Raw genomic sequence first — 16573 nt, 5'->3', positions numbered from 1 at the left:
TATCGACGTATTCTTTCGCAAAAGAGATCTCTCCACTATGCTATTTATGGAGCATCATAATTCCGCAAAGTGTTCTCAATAGGAAACGCACCGCCGTGATCTATTATGATCCGTCAAAGCAAACGAGCGAAGATTTATGACGCGTTGCATTATCGCGGCACAATTGAAATCCAAGTCGCATGTGCTTCCAATAAATCTATCGGACTTTTCGTATCCGTGCTAAAATAATCGAGCAGCTGGACAGAGAGAACGTTTTGCACGTGCGTTATATCGCCTCTTCCGGCATTCTCCAGTTAGATAATAACTGACGGACCGGCTTTGTTTCGAGTCGTCTGGCTGAAACAATGTTGCTCTTGTAATCGCGAATATTCCCGATAAAAATGGCATCTGATATGGCCTCGTCATTGTCGACGAGCAGATCAAAGCGTCATGCTATTCCGAGGTCCTGGTGACTTCATCGCGACGACGAAGACGTTTTACTCGTAATTAAGCCGGCTCCCTGATTCTTAACGAAGCGCTCGTGAACGCGCCTCGGGAGTTAATAACGGTCTTCATAAAAATGCAGATGTCTTCATCACGCGTACCCCCTGAATTCCTTCTCCTCCCTTTTCAAATCGTTCTTCTGAATCTCCCTGAGGCGACCTCCCTGAATCTCTCAGTCGGGATCCGGGAGCTCGCTCTGCTTTCGGGCTTTTTTTCGCGCACGTAGGAAGACCAAATGTGCGAGTTTCGTGACGGATGGATCGTAATGGATGGCAGAAAGAATGGACAAATGGTGTCAAATGAAACGTTATGTAAACTGTCGAATTAATATTATTACGTTTCAACGAGACCGGACGATCTGTAATCTGTTAATCTGTTGTTATTGTCGAAACGTTCCTTCGAATCTACTTAGAAATTTTTGATTGGAAAAATTATTTTTTTTCTCCGAAAGAAATTACGTTGTTCTCGAAATTTAAAGTTTACTAACTTAGATAATGAAAATTGTCGATTTAAAATAATATTCATCAAGATGGGACTGTTTCGTATGTTGATGTTGATGAAAATCTGTCTCGAAAATCTCTGTTTCTTTTTGGAAATATGCTGGATTAAAAACGAGATTGAAGGGGAGAGAAGATGTCACATACAATCCCATTATTTTTCTCGTATCTGTTTATTATAAATAACAAGATGCATATTCGGTGCGCACGTGTCATTTTTAATCTGTATAATATATTTATATTTATTTATTTATTTATTTATTTATTTATTTATTTATGTATATGTGTGTATTTTCAAGCTCCAGCGCTAAGTTTATTTCGCTTACTGTACTATATCTCATTTATACTGAGTGGTTAATACACTTTGCTACAATCTGTTCCGCGATGCCGCGTGGAAAATTAGAAATTTCATTCGAGGATGAGCTTTGCGCGTCGATGCGGCGCAGGAAAATCATGTTATCCTCGCGCGAGGTAGAAGGTGGATGCTGAAAATCGATCCGCTCTCGATCGCATGCCGGATGTATCGTTTAAACCCTTCGAGACCAGCGGCATTGTCGCGCTCCTTTTTTTTTTTTCCGAGCGATACTCTTCGATGTTGACGTGGACGTGTGCCAATTAAGATGCAACATGCAAATCCGACAGATCCTTCTTGTTGTCGAAAAGTCGTTTAAAAATTCATTGATATGCGTCTCGCGAGTAACGTGGGGGGCGAATATTCGGGATTGAGACCGATCAGTCGACGAACAATTTCATGGTACTATCGCGCGTAATATTGGGCTCGGCCGATATGTCTAATTAAATTCAATACGTTACGTCGATGTGCAGATTCAACAAATTCGTTGTCGTTGAGCGTCCAGATAATTCGCGTCCAATGATCGGCAAGTGTCCGCGGGGGAATTTGTCTATCCGGAAACGAAGGGATTAACGGCGGAGCATCGGTAGTCCTTAAAAGCTACGTTATCCGTTAGTAGCGTTCGCGTTAGCAATGATTAATGCGTGCGCTCCTCTCAATCGTCTCGTATCGAGCCCCGTATATATAATCTTAACACTACGCACTCGACTATCACTCTGCCTCATCTCTCTGCGATAATCTAAGTTTAATGCGACGTATATTTATATATATATTTATTATATATATATATATTCTTATAAACTCTCTTTTACACGAAACGCTTAAACCTCCTGTCCCTCGAGATTGTCCGCTGTTTCGACTTTCTCCTTCGTTCTCGCGTTCTCTCTTTCATCACCTATTATCTGCTCCGAAATAAGAAGAAGGTAACACAAGTTTGTAAACTATTGTCGCGATATGCACATCATATCGATGCGATCGATGTTCAATGTAAACGTCTCGAATTGGCGAACTTCCGGAATTCTTTTTCTTCTTTTCTTTTTTTCTTTCCCAAGGGAGTCCGTTTCCGACGCGATGTCGCGTGCGACCGACATTTTATCAATATTATTGACTTTCTTGTCGTTTTGTTTAAAAAATTTTCGATTCAAAATGTTCGTCGTAGTTCGTTACACACGCGCTCGATCAGTTCCAATCACCTTGGTTAAAATTGATTTAGAAAAAGATATGTCGATGCGCCGATCGTCGTGAAATGTGAAAATACTTCGAGAGAAGACGCGCGAAAAGTGATGAATTTCGCGAGAGGGGGGGGGGGAGCACCGCGCGAGAGAGAATCATAATATGTATATATAGAAAACTAAAAAGCTGTGAAACACACTTTCGAAAGCTACGTACGACATCGTATAGCAGGCACGTCTTATCATATCACGCTAGAGGCTCGAATAAGCCCGGTAAAACCGTACAGAGACACCGAGTTCTCTCGACTTTTGTTGTATGTCCCTTACTCCTTCCTTCTTCTTACTCTTGTAACGACTAATTACGTATCCTCGTTTCTCCTTCCTCTCTTACACTTCGTCTTTAAACATTAGCATTCTCACATGCACTTTCCTCCTTGTTTATGCGGGCAATCTCTTCTCTTATTAATAAAAAAAAATGATGCAAACGGTGCAAACGAACGAGCGAATCCCCAGCTCGATTAAAGGAGCAGGAATCGTAGGTAGTCAAAAACATTTCCCTCTTCAGGGATAATGTCCATGACGGGAACACCGAATCTCATATCGCGAGAAGCTGCCGTCTCTCTCTCTCTCTCTCTCTCCCTCTCTCTCTCTCTCTCTCTCTCTCTCTCTCTCTCTCTCTCTCTCTCTCTCTCTCTCTCTCTCGAATCGTTGAAAGAACATGGTCGATCTTTCGTTTTATACTCCGTTGATCTCGTCGTTAGACTGTGATGAGCTGTATAAGCGAACTCACCAAGGATATCTGACTATCAACAGTAACAGTAATACCTACTTCGTAATCGTTTATATCGACACTAGTGCTTCACTACCGCGTTTCAATCTCGTTATCTCGAAATCGCGAAATATTTTGGATAACGTCGAGCCGTGTCAAGGAGCGAGAAACAAAAAATGGTCACGGTCACGCGTGGCGGATACGAGCTTTACATTTTTACTCGGGACTGGTCGATTGTTCGCGAATCAAAGTAGACGCGAACGACGAAGCAGAGAAACATAACGACGTGCTCAAGCGATCCTCCCATTTCTTTCTTTCTCTCTTCGTTGACGTCGCAAAGTGTAACGGAAAAATTGTCCTCGTCGCAGGGCTCTTTCTCGTCAATTATAATCTTCGTTGACAATGACTTCGTTGGAAAGTAGTAGTGGTATTTCTTCCTATATATAACAATAAAAAAGTCCGTAAAACAGTGAATGTACTTCCACGCGTTATATACACCATGCGGCGGAATTCTTTTTCTTTTTGGACGTCACTTGGCGAGAAGTTGTGTGCAAGTCGTTAAAAATTTCTGCTGGTCCTTTACATCTACCGTGAGTCTCTCTCCGAGTTTCTTACGAGCACGAAAAGCGGAGGTGCACATTTTTTTTGCAACGTGTTATCACACTTTTTCTCGTCGTTTCGCGACGACGTGACTTATTTCTTCGTCGATTTTTATTAGAATTACCGTTATATTGGGTTCTCTTTTTTTCGAAATTAAAAATTTACACGCGAGTTTCCTCTCACTCATATCGGAGGAGCCTCTTCTTTTCTGCTTTTCGTGAACGTTATTATCGTGTAAAATGTTACGCGTATTGGTACGAAAATTCATAATCATCAAGTCTGTCGAGTTTTGACATTACAAAGTCACGGCTTTCGTGTATACCCACACACGTATAGAAGTACACGTCGAAGTGTTGAACATTTTTATTCGCATTTCATCTTTCTCTCTCTCTCTCTCTTTCTCTCTTAAACCTCTTCGGATAATGATATATTAAAATATTCGCAGGGGAATGTTCGTTTGAGAATCATCGAAACTTTAAGAAACACCCGCCTGCCATTCAAATAAATTGTTTCTCAAACAACTGTAAACACCCGCTAAAACGATTGCAAACATTGCTCTCATGATGATAAAAAGAGCGAACGGTATTCTGAAAAAGTCGCGCCGCACCGTTCGTGAAAAGTCCCGAAAGTGGGACTCGGCTTGAAACTCAACGTGGTCGTACGCAACGTTAACATTATTCTCTTATCCGTATCCTTAACGAATCGACGCCGCTCGCTATTAGTAACAATGCGCGTACCCAAGAACAACCGCAGATAAAACATCCGATATCTCTTAAGTAATAAAAACCGTTTTTAAAGCTCTTAACTTATAGTTATTTAGAATTAAACACTTATTACGAACGCGTGTGGTCGACCCAGCTGAAAGTCGCGGTTCCAAAAGTAAGTGCGGTGCCGACAGAAGCTTCCGGAAAGAAACCAGCGCGTTTTTATTAGTGCCGCGAGGGATCGTTGCCCCGACGAAACCTTCCTAAAGCTACCGACATCCAAGTCGCCGCGTCGTCTTCCGATTGTATGCTCGTTTGATTGCGTAACGAAAATCGATGGCGGTGATGAAATTCGGCGATCGACATCTTAACAAACGACTGCCTCCGATATCGGATTCTCCGTGATGTGTATGGTCGCGGTAGGCCAGTCGATCTTCTTGCTGCAGACGTGATTCAGTCCCTCCAACGAAGCCAATCTGTAGTCGGCCATCTTTAACGGCGACAGCGGGGCCACTGTAAACGAAAAGAGGAAATAGAGGAAAGGTAGCGCAATCTCGGCTTCGTCAGTCTGCCGTCGTCAACCTCGCCTTGAGGAGGCTGTGGTAGAACGCGCGTGGTAGAAGTTCCGTTCGTTCGCTCGAATTTTGTTACGCGAGCGTAAAAAAAATCGACCGCCGAACGAAGAGTTGTCCCAAAAGGAAAAGAAAAGCGCACATGCAAAGAACGAAAGAAGGTATCTTGGGTGGGTGGCATTGTTGTTGGTTGGTGGATTGTTGCGTGTGCGCATAGCGAGGCGCTGTGGCTTTTTAGCATGGACTGGTTACACTACTCTATACTTATACTCAGGTGCGAGATTGCTTTTTGTTCTTCATTGTTCGGTCATTGTTCCGACGAACGAAGTCAATGAATGACGACGACGTTTCAACATGTCCCGATATGAGTGAGTGAATGTGGGTGGGACACGTGTGTGTCTGTGTGTGTGTGTGTGTAATGTTATAAAATGTAACTTAGTCTCTCTCTCTCTCTCTCTCTTATTTACGTAAAGTGGATAATTTGGATCACCTGTATCGGAGGATAGCGCAACAGGTCGATCCCTGTTAATATTGCGAACGGATATGTCGCTACCGACTACCGAGAACTATGGAACAGAAGAACTCATTGGATAAGACCGATTCATCGTGCATCGACTTCACCGGGCATTTTTATCGTTCACACCGTGTGTGATTAGCGTCACCACTTTAGCGTCTGAAATTCGTCAACCGCATCTTTGTCGTCAGATTTCGCAAAAACAGAACAGACACGGGGAACTTGTACAGACGCGAAATAAAGATGGGGATGGGGATGGGGTGACACACCGATACGTGTGTGGGGAAGTTTAACGAGGCGAAAGTTTTCATAGACCTGCCATCGACACACAGCGTAGCAAACGAGGAGGTCAGTGCGGTATCAGGAGAATCGTATCAGAGAGTGGTTAGTCAAAGTGGTTAGTCTTTTCTCCCGTCCGCTTTTTAATGCTTTTTGGAGACTCTCGGGAAATCCGAGATCTTCCAGGACGTGTCGTTATCTCGCAGTTAGTATCTCTCATACCTTCCGAAAAAAGTTTGAATTCCGACTTACTTAACGCATAGACGTGGCCTAATTGACCAACTGCGCGCTCGACTCCTTGCGGCCTTCAATTCCTAATTACAATTACCTTCGGGTGTTGTTGGCTTCACGGGCTTCCGCGGGGATCTCACCACTAAAACGCATAAGAAAAGAAGTTCCATTTAAAGATCATCGGCACAGGTGTGTGGCAGCATGGCGGTACTGAACTCTCGCTACTGCTAGGTTTCAAAGCATTGCTGGTGCGTAACATCGATAGGCCAATTATCTCTCATTTATTTATTCTCCTCTTTGAGATCACGAGTGGATTGCAGCGACAGATAGCGGTGCAGCAATTAATTTACTCAAAGCACCGCTCGAAAATTTTCTTTGTCTCGGCAAAGTGTCCGTTGCCTTCCGACTCTGGTCCGTACGTCGATACCGAATGGAAAAATGTTTATTATATATATTTATCGGTTTGTACAACCGATAACTGGACTGACTGACTGATCAATTTACCGTCCCTCTATGTGTAATGAATCGAACAATTTCGTAAACAGCTTGATACCACTCTCGAATTATTTTTCTCGTTGTGTAAAATAATTAATAATAACATTAACTTCTAATTCTAATTAATTCTAATGAATCACGCCGCGCCGTCGCGAGATAAATCCGAGTCGTTTTTAGACAACGGACAATCGTATGGCCGAATGTTCATTAATTTCTTCGCGTGTGTACGAACGCAATGTCTTAATTTTACAAGCGTCACCACTTCAAGGACTCGCGGTCCTTAGCGTTTGGAACTGCTTCGAAAATAACCAAAACAGAAATAGCAAACAAGCCGAAACTAATTACGCTACTGGTTCAGCTGAGATTGTTGTAATATATACATACCACTCGATCGATCCGAGACGCGTGGGAAATAAAGGCGCAAGTCGATGAACATGTATAATACTCTTTTCTCTTATTTGCCTTATTTCTTTGTTTTATCTCTTTCTCTATTTCTTTCTATCTCTCTCTAATATAGCTCGAAAGTATAGCGGTATAGCGGTAAAAAGTCGCAGGCGAATTCAATGCAATTCCTTTTCACAGAGTCACTCTTTTTTATTTATCAAGTCAAACCAATGGCTCTCAATGAACAGAGATACATGCTCGAGTACGTATTTTTGAATGTCGGTGTAATCAGGCGCCTTTCGCCGCCTTTCGTCAGCACAGAGATAAAGCGGCTTATTTAGTGTGAATCTTGTCGTAGTGGTACATCCAGCTCTGATCGCGACAAACGAAGTATAGTACACGCAATATCAGTCCTGTTCTCACACTCGGATTCAGCGATGTCCAAATATCGCGTCACTTGTACAACGTGGAAATTCTGCTAGTATAGCGAAATTCGACGATCGCAACAACAACACAGTTAACGACGGTGACGAGATGTGCGATGCGACGAGAAACGACAGATCTATTTGGCGCGACGACTCACTCGAGGCCGTGTTTGAATGTCATTCGCGGTCATTCGTTGATGAGAAATGACGTAACTTTTGTACTGATCGGTGAGTGAAAGCAAGTCGGGGGTAAAGAACCGAAAGACACGCGACGTGAAATCAATTTGCGTAATTATCTAGCCGGACCTTGGTGGGTAGACTTCGTCTACGACGGCTCGTGAGAAAGCATGATGTTCAGTGGTTCAGCATAGTGTTCTTGTGACTTAAAAAGCCGAAAGAAACGATAAACCTGACTTGTGACGAGAAAGAGAAGCGTCATTCCATTGTGAACTTACACATGAGTGTAAGTTTCTTTCTACAACGTTTCTCTCGCGTAATCACGTAAGCACAACGGTTGTCACAGCGCGAAGTCACGCTCCGTAACGTAAAACAATGTACGCAACATTGCTATAAAAGAACAAAGTTTCGACATCTTAAAGTTAGCTAAGACGTTAACTCGTCGTATAACGATGACTATTTTGCAAAGTCTTGATTTGATATACATTTACTTAGAGAGAACGTGCATTTAGGTTGCATCACGCGAATGCACCGTTACCGTTCAACTCTACCACCTCCTCTCACAGTCATTATCAAAGTTAAAGTTAGATTACACGAACGATTCGATCGAAATTTACAAGCGTGACTTTGTCGTCCGAGCCCGAGACCAGTCGGAATCTGAGGAATCGTGAGTTGCAACAAACGGCCAAACGGTAGTATTACTAAGATACTCGTCGTTGAAACGATACAGTTCGCCAATTGTTAATTTTCACGATCTCCTATTTTTAGATTTTTGTCGAGTCCGCGGTACTTTTCGATCCTCGCAAGCTGCGCAAGAGCTTACGAATTATTCGTGTAGCATCTATCGTTGAAAGGGAATGTGGTCGCGCGGGGACAATCGACGATTATTATGTTAAAGATCCAGTAGGCCAAATTCAATCGAGACAGCGACACGATACACCGATCGATAGAGCGAATTTAACTCTAGAATTTAACTCTAGCCACGGTCAAAGTCTCCCTGCGCCTGCCCGCTTCGACGTGCGTTTAGCCGTGCGAGAAGTTGCGCGACCGCCTGCAATGCGCTGAAGTTGTTTGGTTCTTGTTTTCGCGAAAAAAAGATTTATATACCATTCACATCCGCGTTTCCGCCGAAAGCTCTCTTACGACATCCCGACACGAGTCTCTCCTAGATACGATCGTAGTTGGCAGTAATTACCGACGTGTCTCGCAGTCTTCCGCTTGCAGGCGATCACGAGACATCTTACGAAACCCGACGACGCGTGCGCGAATTGCTTACACCAGTGAAGATCAATGAGAATTGTCGAATCGATAGTTCGGTGAATTAATTAATCTCTAGAGAGTATGGCTCGCGAAAACGCTCACTTACCGTATCCCTCGCCCTGGAGAAACAGCCGGAACGCCTCGCTTACTTTACCGGGCTGCTCTTCCAACACCATGCCGCAGTCCGATATCTGAAGGAGTGAACAGGATGCAATTATGAGACGCGTGATTACAATCTCACGCTTATCTCGCGCGCGTATTTCGCCCCGGAAACGCTCGCGCGGATTAAGACCCTTTAAGAGCCTCAGCCAATATCCGAGCTATCTCTCGAAGAACGGGATCAACGGGAAGTATCAAAATTACTTTGCTGCCGGGGGCGTTCAACGGAATGAAGAAACTCACCTTCATCCAGGAGCTGTTCGTCGGATCCAGGCGTCCGTTTAACGTTACGGTGTCGTCGACGTGAGGGCTTAGAGCACCGGTGATGTTCATCACCGGCACCCTAAGCGTCAGGCCCTCCTTCTTGCGCGTCGGGTCCAATTCCCTCGTTATGTTGAGATCCGTGCGACGGACGTAACTGTCGATGAACAAGGCGAGATTCGTCGGGTTCACGCGGCGCTCGAAGTAGTTCTTGTACACCTGCACCAGGTCATGATTTCGCTCCTCGGTCCCCTGCTCGAAAAGATCACCTCGATTTTAACGAGCGCGCCGCCTCGCCGCGGCGTTCATCCCGAGTGCGAGTCACACCGACCGTGACGCGATTTGCGATCCAAATACTCGTTATTTAACGTTACGCGAATGCTTAACGAAACAGTTCGCGTCGATTCGCACGCGCGCGGCGTTCCGGCTTTTCGTCGAGCGCGCGAAATAATCGGCGGCTTGCTGAAATCACAAGTGTGCACATGGCGGAATTTTTTTTCACCGTCAGCCGGCATCTCTCCCTCTCCCTCTCTCTCTCTCTCTCTCTCTCTCTCTCTCTCTCTCTCTCTCTCTCTCTCTCGCGCGCGCGTTGATCTCGCGACTGCACGCGAGTCCATAATCAAAGTAAAACGCGTTCCTGAGGCTATTTTACATCTGCCGATCGCGAACCGATTTCGCAGCCCCGGCCGAGCGCGCACGTCGTAGGCGCTCACGATCCGGTTTCTTCGCGTCGCGATGGAGGTAAAAACAACCGGCAAGACCCATCATTAGTGTCGGATGGGAGGGAATGCAACGGAACGACGGAATGACGGCCAGGCGAAGCCAGAAAAGAGCCACGCTGTGTCTGCTGGCCGGCGGCTTTATTTGAAAATTGCCTTCCCTCGTGCTTTCTCGAGAGCGGACGCGCGCGCTCGGTTCTGGATAATCTCGCTCGACTCGCTCGTATTATTCACTTGATTCACTCCCGATCAGCCTTAATCTCGCGGCATGTACCGCGATCTTGTTCCCGCTTAGACCGCAATGTTCGCAAGAGAGTCAAGGCGCGTGTCGCGCGATTTAATCGCGCGGTCTTACGTCGCTCAGCCGATTATTTCCGTCTCACGCGTGGGATACATTCTGTGTGTACATGTGTAATAAGGTTGGATGCAATTCGATTTTATGTTCGCTTAATTATCGAGGTTAATCGCAAAGGTTAGAGGTTGTCTTTGAACTGCGATCATCTTCGCGTACGTACAACGGCGCGACGAGAGCGCCGGTCTAATCAGCGCTCCGCGTGAGGAAGGATATTCCGCAAGCCCTTTGAAAGCCTAAGCCTCGTCGTCGTCGTCGTCGTCGACGTCGATAATTCATCTTGTGCTCGCGCATGAGCGCTAACTCGCTTGACATTATTTCGTGCCTCATAAGAGAACTCGGCGGTTTATTAACTCCGTGTAGTGTACCCAACGAAATGAACTACGTGAGATAATCTTGCCCGGAACACGCTTTTAACCCCGTAAAAGGGCCTCGAAAACAGACTCGCAGGACTCTTCATATTATCCGGGGCGATTAAACAGTCGAATGCCCAACGCTCTCTCTCTCTCTCTCTCTCTCTCTCTCTCTCTCTCTCTCTCTCTCTCTCTCTCTCTCTCTCTCTCTCTCTCTCTCTCTCTCTCTCTTTCTCTCTCACACACACACGTGTATATGTACGTAGCGAATTGAGTTCTAACGTAAAGCCCAAGTTAAACGGACATTGTCTATTATTATTCCGCGTTGTGGCGCGCAAAAATATCGCGACGGTAATTGAACTTCGCAGCTGTGAACGTACGTTAGTTTCGCGGCTGACTCAACGCTCATCGTCAAACCGCACAAGCCGGACTGGTCGCAGAATGAAATTTCGCGCGCGCGCGCGCACTCGCATACTCACCCTGCCGAAATGATGCCACATCAGATAATCGAGGACGCCCTGGGTCATGCCCTGCGACCTCAGGTGGCGCACGTTCATCTTTTGATAACCCCACTCGATCCATCCCGCCTGCGTGGACACGCAGTTTATCAGGCACAGTGCATTAACTTTCTCCGGATGGGCGAGTGCGAATCGCGCCAGGATATTGGCGCCGGCACCGACCCCGAAGCCAATTACGGACTTGATGCCAAAGTGGCCGAGAATGAAGAGCAGCTGTTCCGCGAGCTCCTCCATGGACGGATAGGTGTAGCTGAAACGGAGCGGGGGGAGTCGTCCCTTTCAAAACAACTTATCGGCGATGCCTGCCACCGATAACGGTGTGCTTTCGCGTAAACTCGATTGGCGCCTAAGCTGCTTGCGAAGTCGTTACTCGCTCGTTGTAAATCGAGTCTCGCTTCTCGAGCGAGCGCCCTTGGAAACATATCGACGCTTTCCAACGGGTCGATGATTTTCCGAACGCGTCCGCATTCGCGAGGAATTACGCGATAAACGAAATGCGATATTAATCGGGAATTCCGAGCGTTTCACGAGAATATCGAACGGTGCGCCGCGCAATTTATAATTCTGAAATTTCCAGCGAAATGCGCGCGCTCATTATATTTCCATCCGACACAAATTTCCGCGAGCGGATTTCGCGTTGCTGATAACGCGACGATATTTGTCGCGTTATCCCTCCTCAGCTCCGGCAGAATCCTCCCCAGTAAGATCGATTCTATAATCAATGATACAACGTAAAGCCTATTCTACATCGCAAGTCGCATGCGGCCGCAGGCGAATTGACCGGTCACGATCGATTGTTCTCTTTGCGATCGAAGAATAATGCGATTGGTCAATTTGCTTGCGACTTGAGACTAATGTACGTAGAATCAGCTTAACGCGTCTGCTTGTATAATCGCCGTTCTGCGAAACAAATGAATATTATATGACTGTAAACAGCTTGAAGGCTAATGTATCGATATACATCGGAGCTCGCGCGGCCTTTGGCGGCGGGACTTGGCACGCGAGCGAACACCAACTGACACAACCGCTGCATACAAATCTGCATTGCGGCCTGAATTATTTTGTAACGCGGCGCTTAGCCGAATGTGCGTCTCCCCATGGTAAAGCCTTGCTCACTTGAGGTCTGCATAATTAAACACGGCGAGAGAGAGGAATTCTCGAATATGACGGCGCGTTAAATTTTCACCGCGCGAAGCCACTGCGCTCTGCATTATTATATTGTAACCGTGGTTTATGCGTTCTTCGTTGAAAACCTGATGAATCTAAAGTTATTAGCGGTAAGATCGATCGGTTCCGTCGTCCTCGAGAGTTTCGTTTCACTCGCGAGATTTCAGAAGGCACGATTGCGCGATATCGCGAGCTCGGGAAGAGGAAGAGAAATATGCGCGTGTCTCACTTTCATCTGTTATATCTCGGTTTCACTTAGCATAATAGATCGGAGAGGCGAATTATGTAACAATCGATAAGCTCGAACCCGTACGAGCGCGCTTCGATCGGCGATATTATACGACGGGTGTGCGCAATAATAAAAATTATCGCCTTTGTATTTGTCATGCTAGCAGAATTGTGAGCGAGAGCGGAGGCTGTCAGAGCGAAATTGAATTGAATTTGATTGAGATGTTAATTAGGTCATTGATTCGCGCTAATTAAAGCCGCCTGTCATAAAAGGATGCGCGTATCTTTCGTATATCCAGACGAGATCGAAACTTGATTAGAGAGGCATATGAGCGCCTCTAGCTGTAGATGCACTCATTGACCTTTCACCAAGTGCTAATTAGTTTGCTGTTCAACGAGATCTTAATAAAACAAAGCAAAGGGTCTTTCTTCCCGTTTTAGTTCTGGACGCGATTCAGCTGACTCTCTCTCTCTCTCTCTCTCTCTCTCCCTCTCCCTCTCTCTCTCTCTCTCTCTCTCTCTCTCTGCGCTCTTTTTATACGTATCAAACCTAATTTCAAGGACTTGATCATTTAGCTGCCGGTAAAACCGGAAGTTGTTACGGAACACTAGTGTGACGTATCTAAAATGCATTAGATGAAAAATTAACTCACTCCTCGGGTAGCGTCGGTGCGCCCTCCTCTTGCCCGGGTGCGTTTACGTGGTACACGCAGAAGTTTTCGAGTAGAACACGCATGTCGATGTAATTGAAGAACGCCTGGAAGCTCGAGATGTCTGGAAAAAATAATTTGCTCATCTTCCCCCTCCATCCGATACAGAAATGCTGGATGTCAATCTATACAAACGCCATTCACGAAATATCGCATTACCACGGGAAATCGGATCGCTCAAATCCGCGAGCAAACTGAAATTAGAAACTGAATTCTCCGAATGGACTGCAAATTGGAATCGGATTCAAAGCGGTAAAACGCGCGAGCTGGTATCACCGTCGTGGTGTAAACCGCGTCATCAGCGTCATCAGCGTGCGCCCCATCGGGCGAATAAAAGGGCAAAATACACGTGCGGTGGAATTCGTCAGGCTCTTTTTCCTCTCACGCTTCACCCACCCCGAATTTATTCCCGACGGGCCACGGTTCTGAGTAATGTCCCGAGCGTTTTTATTCAAAATCACTCACAATTAAGGCCTAGATCGTGATAAGTGAGGATAGCTGGTTTCGCTCGATTTCCTTGCACCGCCACCAGCAAACTTCCCTTGTCGGTCTCCACCCTTTCTTCCCGCACGGAGCCGTCGTCCCTAGAGAGGTATCTCAGAGCCGGAAATTGCAGCTGAATGTTCTTCAGCTCGATGTCGTCCATGCTATCGGAGGGCATCGTGCTGCGCATGAAAATCAGTCGTTTAATTATTCGCGTCGCACAAGCGACAGGGCGGAAAGTAATCGGACATTCTTCGCGCGGGAGCCAATCAGCTCCCGGCGGCGATCTAAAATTTCCGTATGACGTTTAACGTGGACGCGACTCCGTGGTCCTCGCCCTCCCCTGCCATCTTCTTTCCCTCAGCCTCGATACCGCGCGGCGCGAGCAATTTTTCCCTTCGCCCTTATTGATCTTAGAAACCACCTTAAGAGAATGGCGGAGGCGCGCGGGCGATCGTACTTGCTCTTTACACTGAGAGAAAAGTATATGATATTTGGAACTATAATGATATAGTAACTAAATTATAGTCCGAAATATCATATTTGTAGTAAGTATTAGCATAATATCGGTAATAATAACGATATAGGCATATCGCATAACCAAGCATATAATATTTTTACGAAGAATTATAGTAAGTTAAACTAAAATTATTGTATGGATACAAGTATAAAATGGTAGGTAAAGTAACTCTTTTACATAGTCAATATTACCAGAGTATTTGCTAAATGATGTAACTATGTGAATATTAAATCTCACTATATTTGTGAAGATGAGAAATTACCATATATGTGGTAAAAGTAACTAAACAATTATTTCAGACAATCATCGACTATATATTTGTGTTTATTCTACTACATTTTGCAGGTTCCACGAACTGTAAAAATATGATTGACGCCAAAATGAGCTATAAAATACAGTGAGATTATAGTTAATTCAACTATATTTTTCTATCAGTGTATCTATCAGTGACCATTTCGCGCGAAGTACGTTTTGTACTTTCGCACTTGGATAACAATTTCACACGTCCGGCCCGAGCTGACGCCTAACACCGGCAACTTTATAATGCAAATGCGGCAAAGTGCGTCTCTCGTAGCGTACGCTTCACATCTATCCGGCTTATTACTAAAGCTATTGTTGCCGTCCCACATAATGGGCCGCCGCGGCATGAGGAATTGTTCATCGGCGAGACAGCTTCGCGTGTTACTATGGAAAGAAGCTAAGAGAAGCGAGAACAGCGACGGAGCGCGATGTTCTATTGACTATATCTCGATCACTGATCACCGAGTCCCATCCACTCGGTGTTTGCGTCTTCCTCCTCAACGACCTCCTCGCCGACGAATGTGGGCCACGAAGGATGGCCGCGAAGATGCCGCGTCAATTGTGTTCTCGTCGTCAATTATCGCGGCGCGCCAGAGGAGAAGCCGAGACGGCGCGTCGCGCGTTAACCCTCCGCGACCGCTGTCGCTTCGAAACTATTTCTCCCTCGGCGACGTCGCGAAATCGATGGATCTCTCGACGGTCGCCCCGGGCCGGGAAGTGGTCTCGTTACCGAGAAAATGCAAAGAAGCGTCCCGGTTTTCCCGACCGCTGATTCGACGCTGCTAATTAACCCGATCACGCTGGAAGTTAACGGCGCGCGCGCGCACACATACACACACACGTACACACGCACACACATCGTGCAGCAATCGTCGCGAATTTTGCCAACTCGTCGTTTTTGCCACGATCGCGCGTCCAACCACCGCGCGTCTCGCGTTACGTCGCGCCGATGTGTTTTGCGAGATGAAGCGCGTTCGCGACGCGGCGTCTTCGCGTAGTTTCGCGCGATACATACACACACACACACACACACACAAACAAACACACACGTCGGCAGTCTTGTATAGACGTTAAGGCGACCTTTTTATAGTATCGATCAGCAGGTCGCCACACCCCGGTCGCTCGAAGTGATACCGCGGACGAAAGACGCAAAAAGCGTCGGTTGTACCACGATGAAACGCATGAAAACCCGTCGTGTGTTCCGCGCGAAGATGTGATATCGCAGTAATTAACTGTCCGGGTGTGTTAATTACTGCCGATGCGGCGGCACGGAAGACTCGAGCAAGCGCATTTTATTTGGTAACAACGCGCTCCTCCGAGATTCTCGAAAGGCCGGACTCTCGGTGCGAATTAGTGATGGGCAAATATCGATCGATGAAACAAGCATCGATTCTTATTTTCTTGAAAAATCGATTACCAGACCGATATTTTTCGGGCCGATTATTCTTTTCGTCGATTATATTACTAGATTTCTCACTAAACTTTCATCACTAGGAAATTTGTTTACTATCATTAAGGCCCGTCTACAATAGCTGCGAAAACAAAGCTGTACAGTAAACAGTAAACAGTAAAAAATAAACCAACAACAGTCGACTGTTATAAGAACAACCGACTTTAATTGGTTTATTTCTTGTAGCTTACGCTTATAGCCTTATTCTTATATAACCTTACGCTTGCAGCCATTGTAAAAGGGTCTTTAAGGTCTTTTAATAATATATTAATTTATTGTTGCAACATATAACTCTTCGCATTAATTTAAAATAAACCAGGAAAACATCGATTATTATCGATAAGTTTTAAGAAAATATCGATTATGCAGAAACAATTTTTTTGACAATCGATTAAATCGAAGACGATGCTTCTTTTTGACGAAGTCCCTCTCCCTAGTG

At 45.7% G+C, this 16573-nt stretch overlaps 1 protein-coding gene across 8 annotated transcripts in view; it reads right to left on the bottom strand.

The window, feature by feature from the left end:
- Window positions 1–1534: 1534 nt before the first annotated feature.
- The window catches only part of MESK2 (misexpression suppressor of KSR 2), a 49393-nt gene continuing 34354 nt past the window's right edge, over window positions 1535–16573 (bottom strand). For 5 of the 8 annotated variants that reach the window (XM_025306181.1, XM_019845262.2, XM_019845264.2 and 2 more), the window contains 7 exons: window positions 13847–14046; window positions 13325–13445; window positions 11238–11526; window positions 9317–9586; window positions 9021–9105; window positions 6271–6315; window positions 1535–5090 (listed from right to left, as the gene is read on the bottom strand). In XM_025306181.1, coding sequence (XP_025161966.1) covers window positions 4945–5090; window positions 6271–6315; window positions 9021–9105; window positions 9317–9586; window positions 11238–11526; window positions 13325–13445; window positions 13847–14046 — 1156 coding nt within the window. In that variant the 3' untranslated portion in view covers window positions 1535–4944. Of the gene's footprint in view, window positions 5091–6194; window positions 6316–7052; window positions 9106–9316; window positions 9587–11237; window positions 11527–13324; window positions 13446–13846; window positions 14047–16573 lie in introns of all 8 variants that reach the window. The other 3 variants (XR_850457.3, XR_003114067.1, XM_019845261.2) reach the window with 3 other exon arrangements.

The sequence above is a fragment of the Harpegnathos saltator genome, unplaced genomic scaffold (genome assembly GCF_003227715.2).
Source record: "Harpegnathos saltator strain DR-91 unplaced genomic scaffold, Hsal_v8.6 scaffold760, whole genome shotgun sequence".
Taxonomy (NCBI): domain Eukaryota; kingdom Metazoa; phylum Arthropoda; class Insecta; order Hymenoptera; family Formicidae; genus Harpegnathos; species Harpegnathos saltator.
This window is presented reverse-complemented; position numbering and strand designations above follow the sequence as displayed.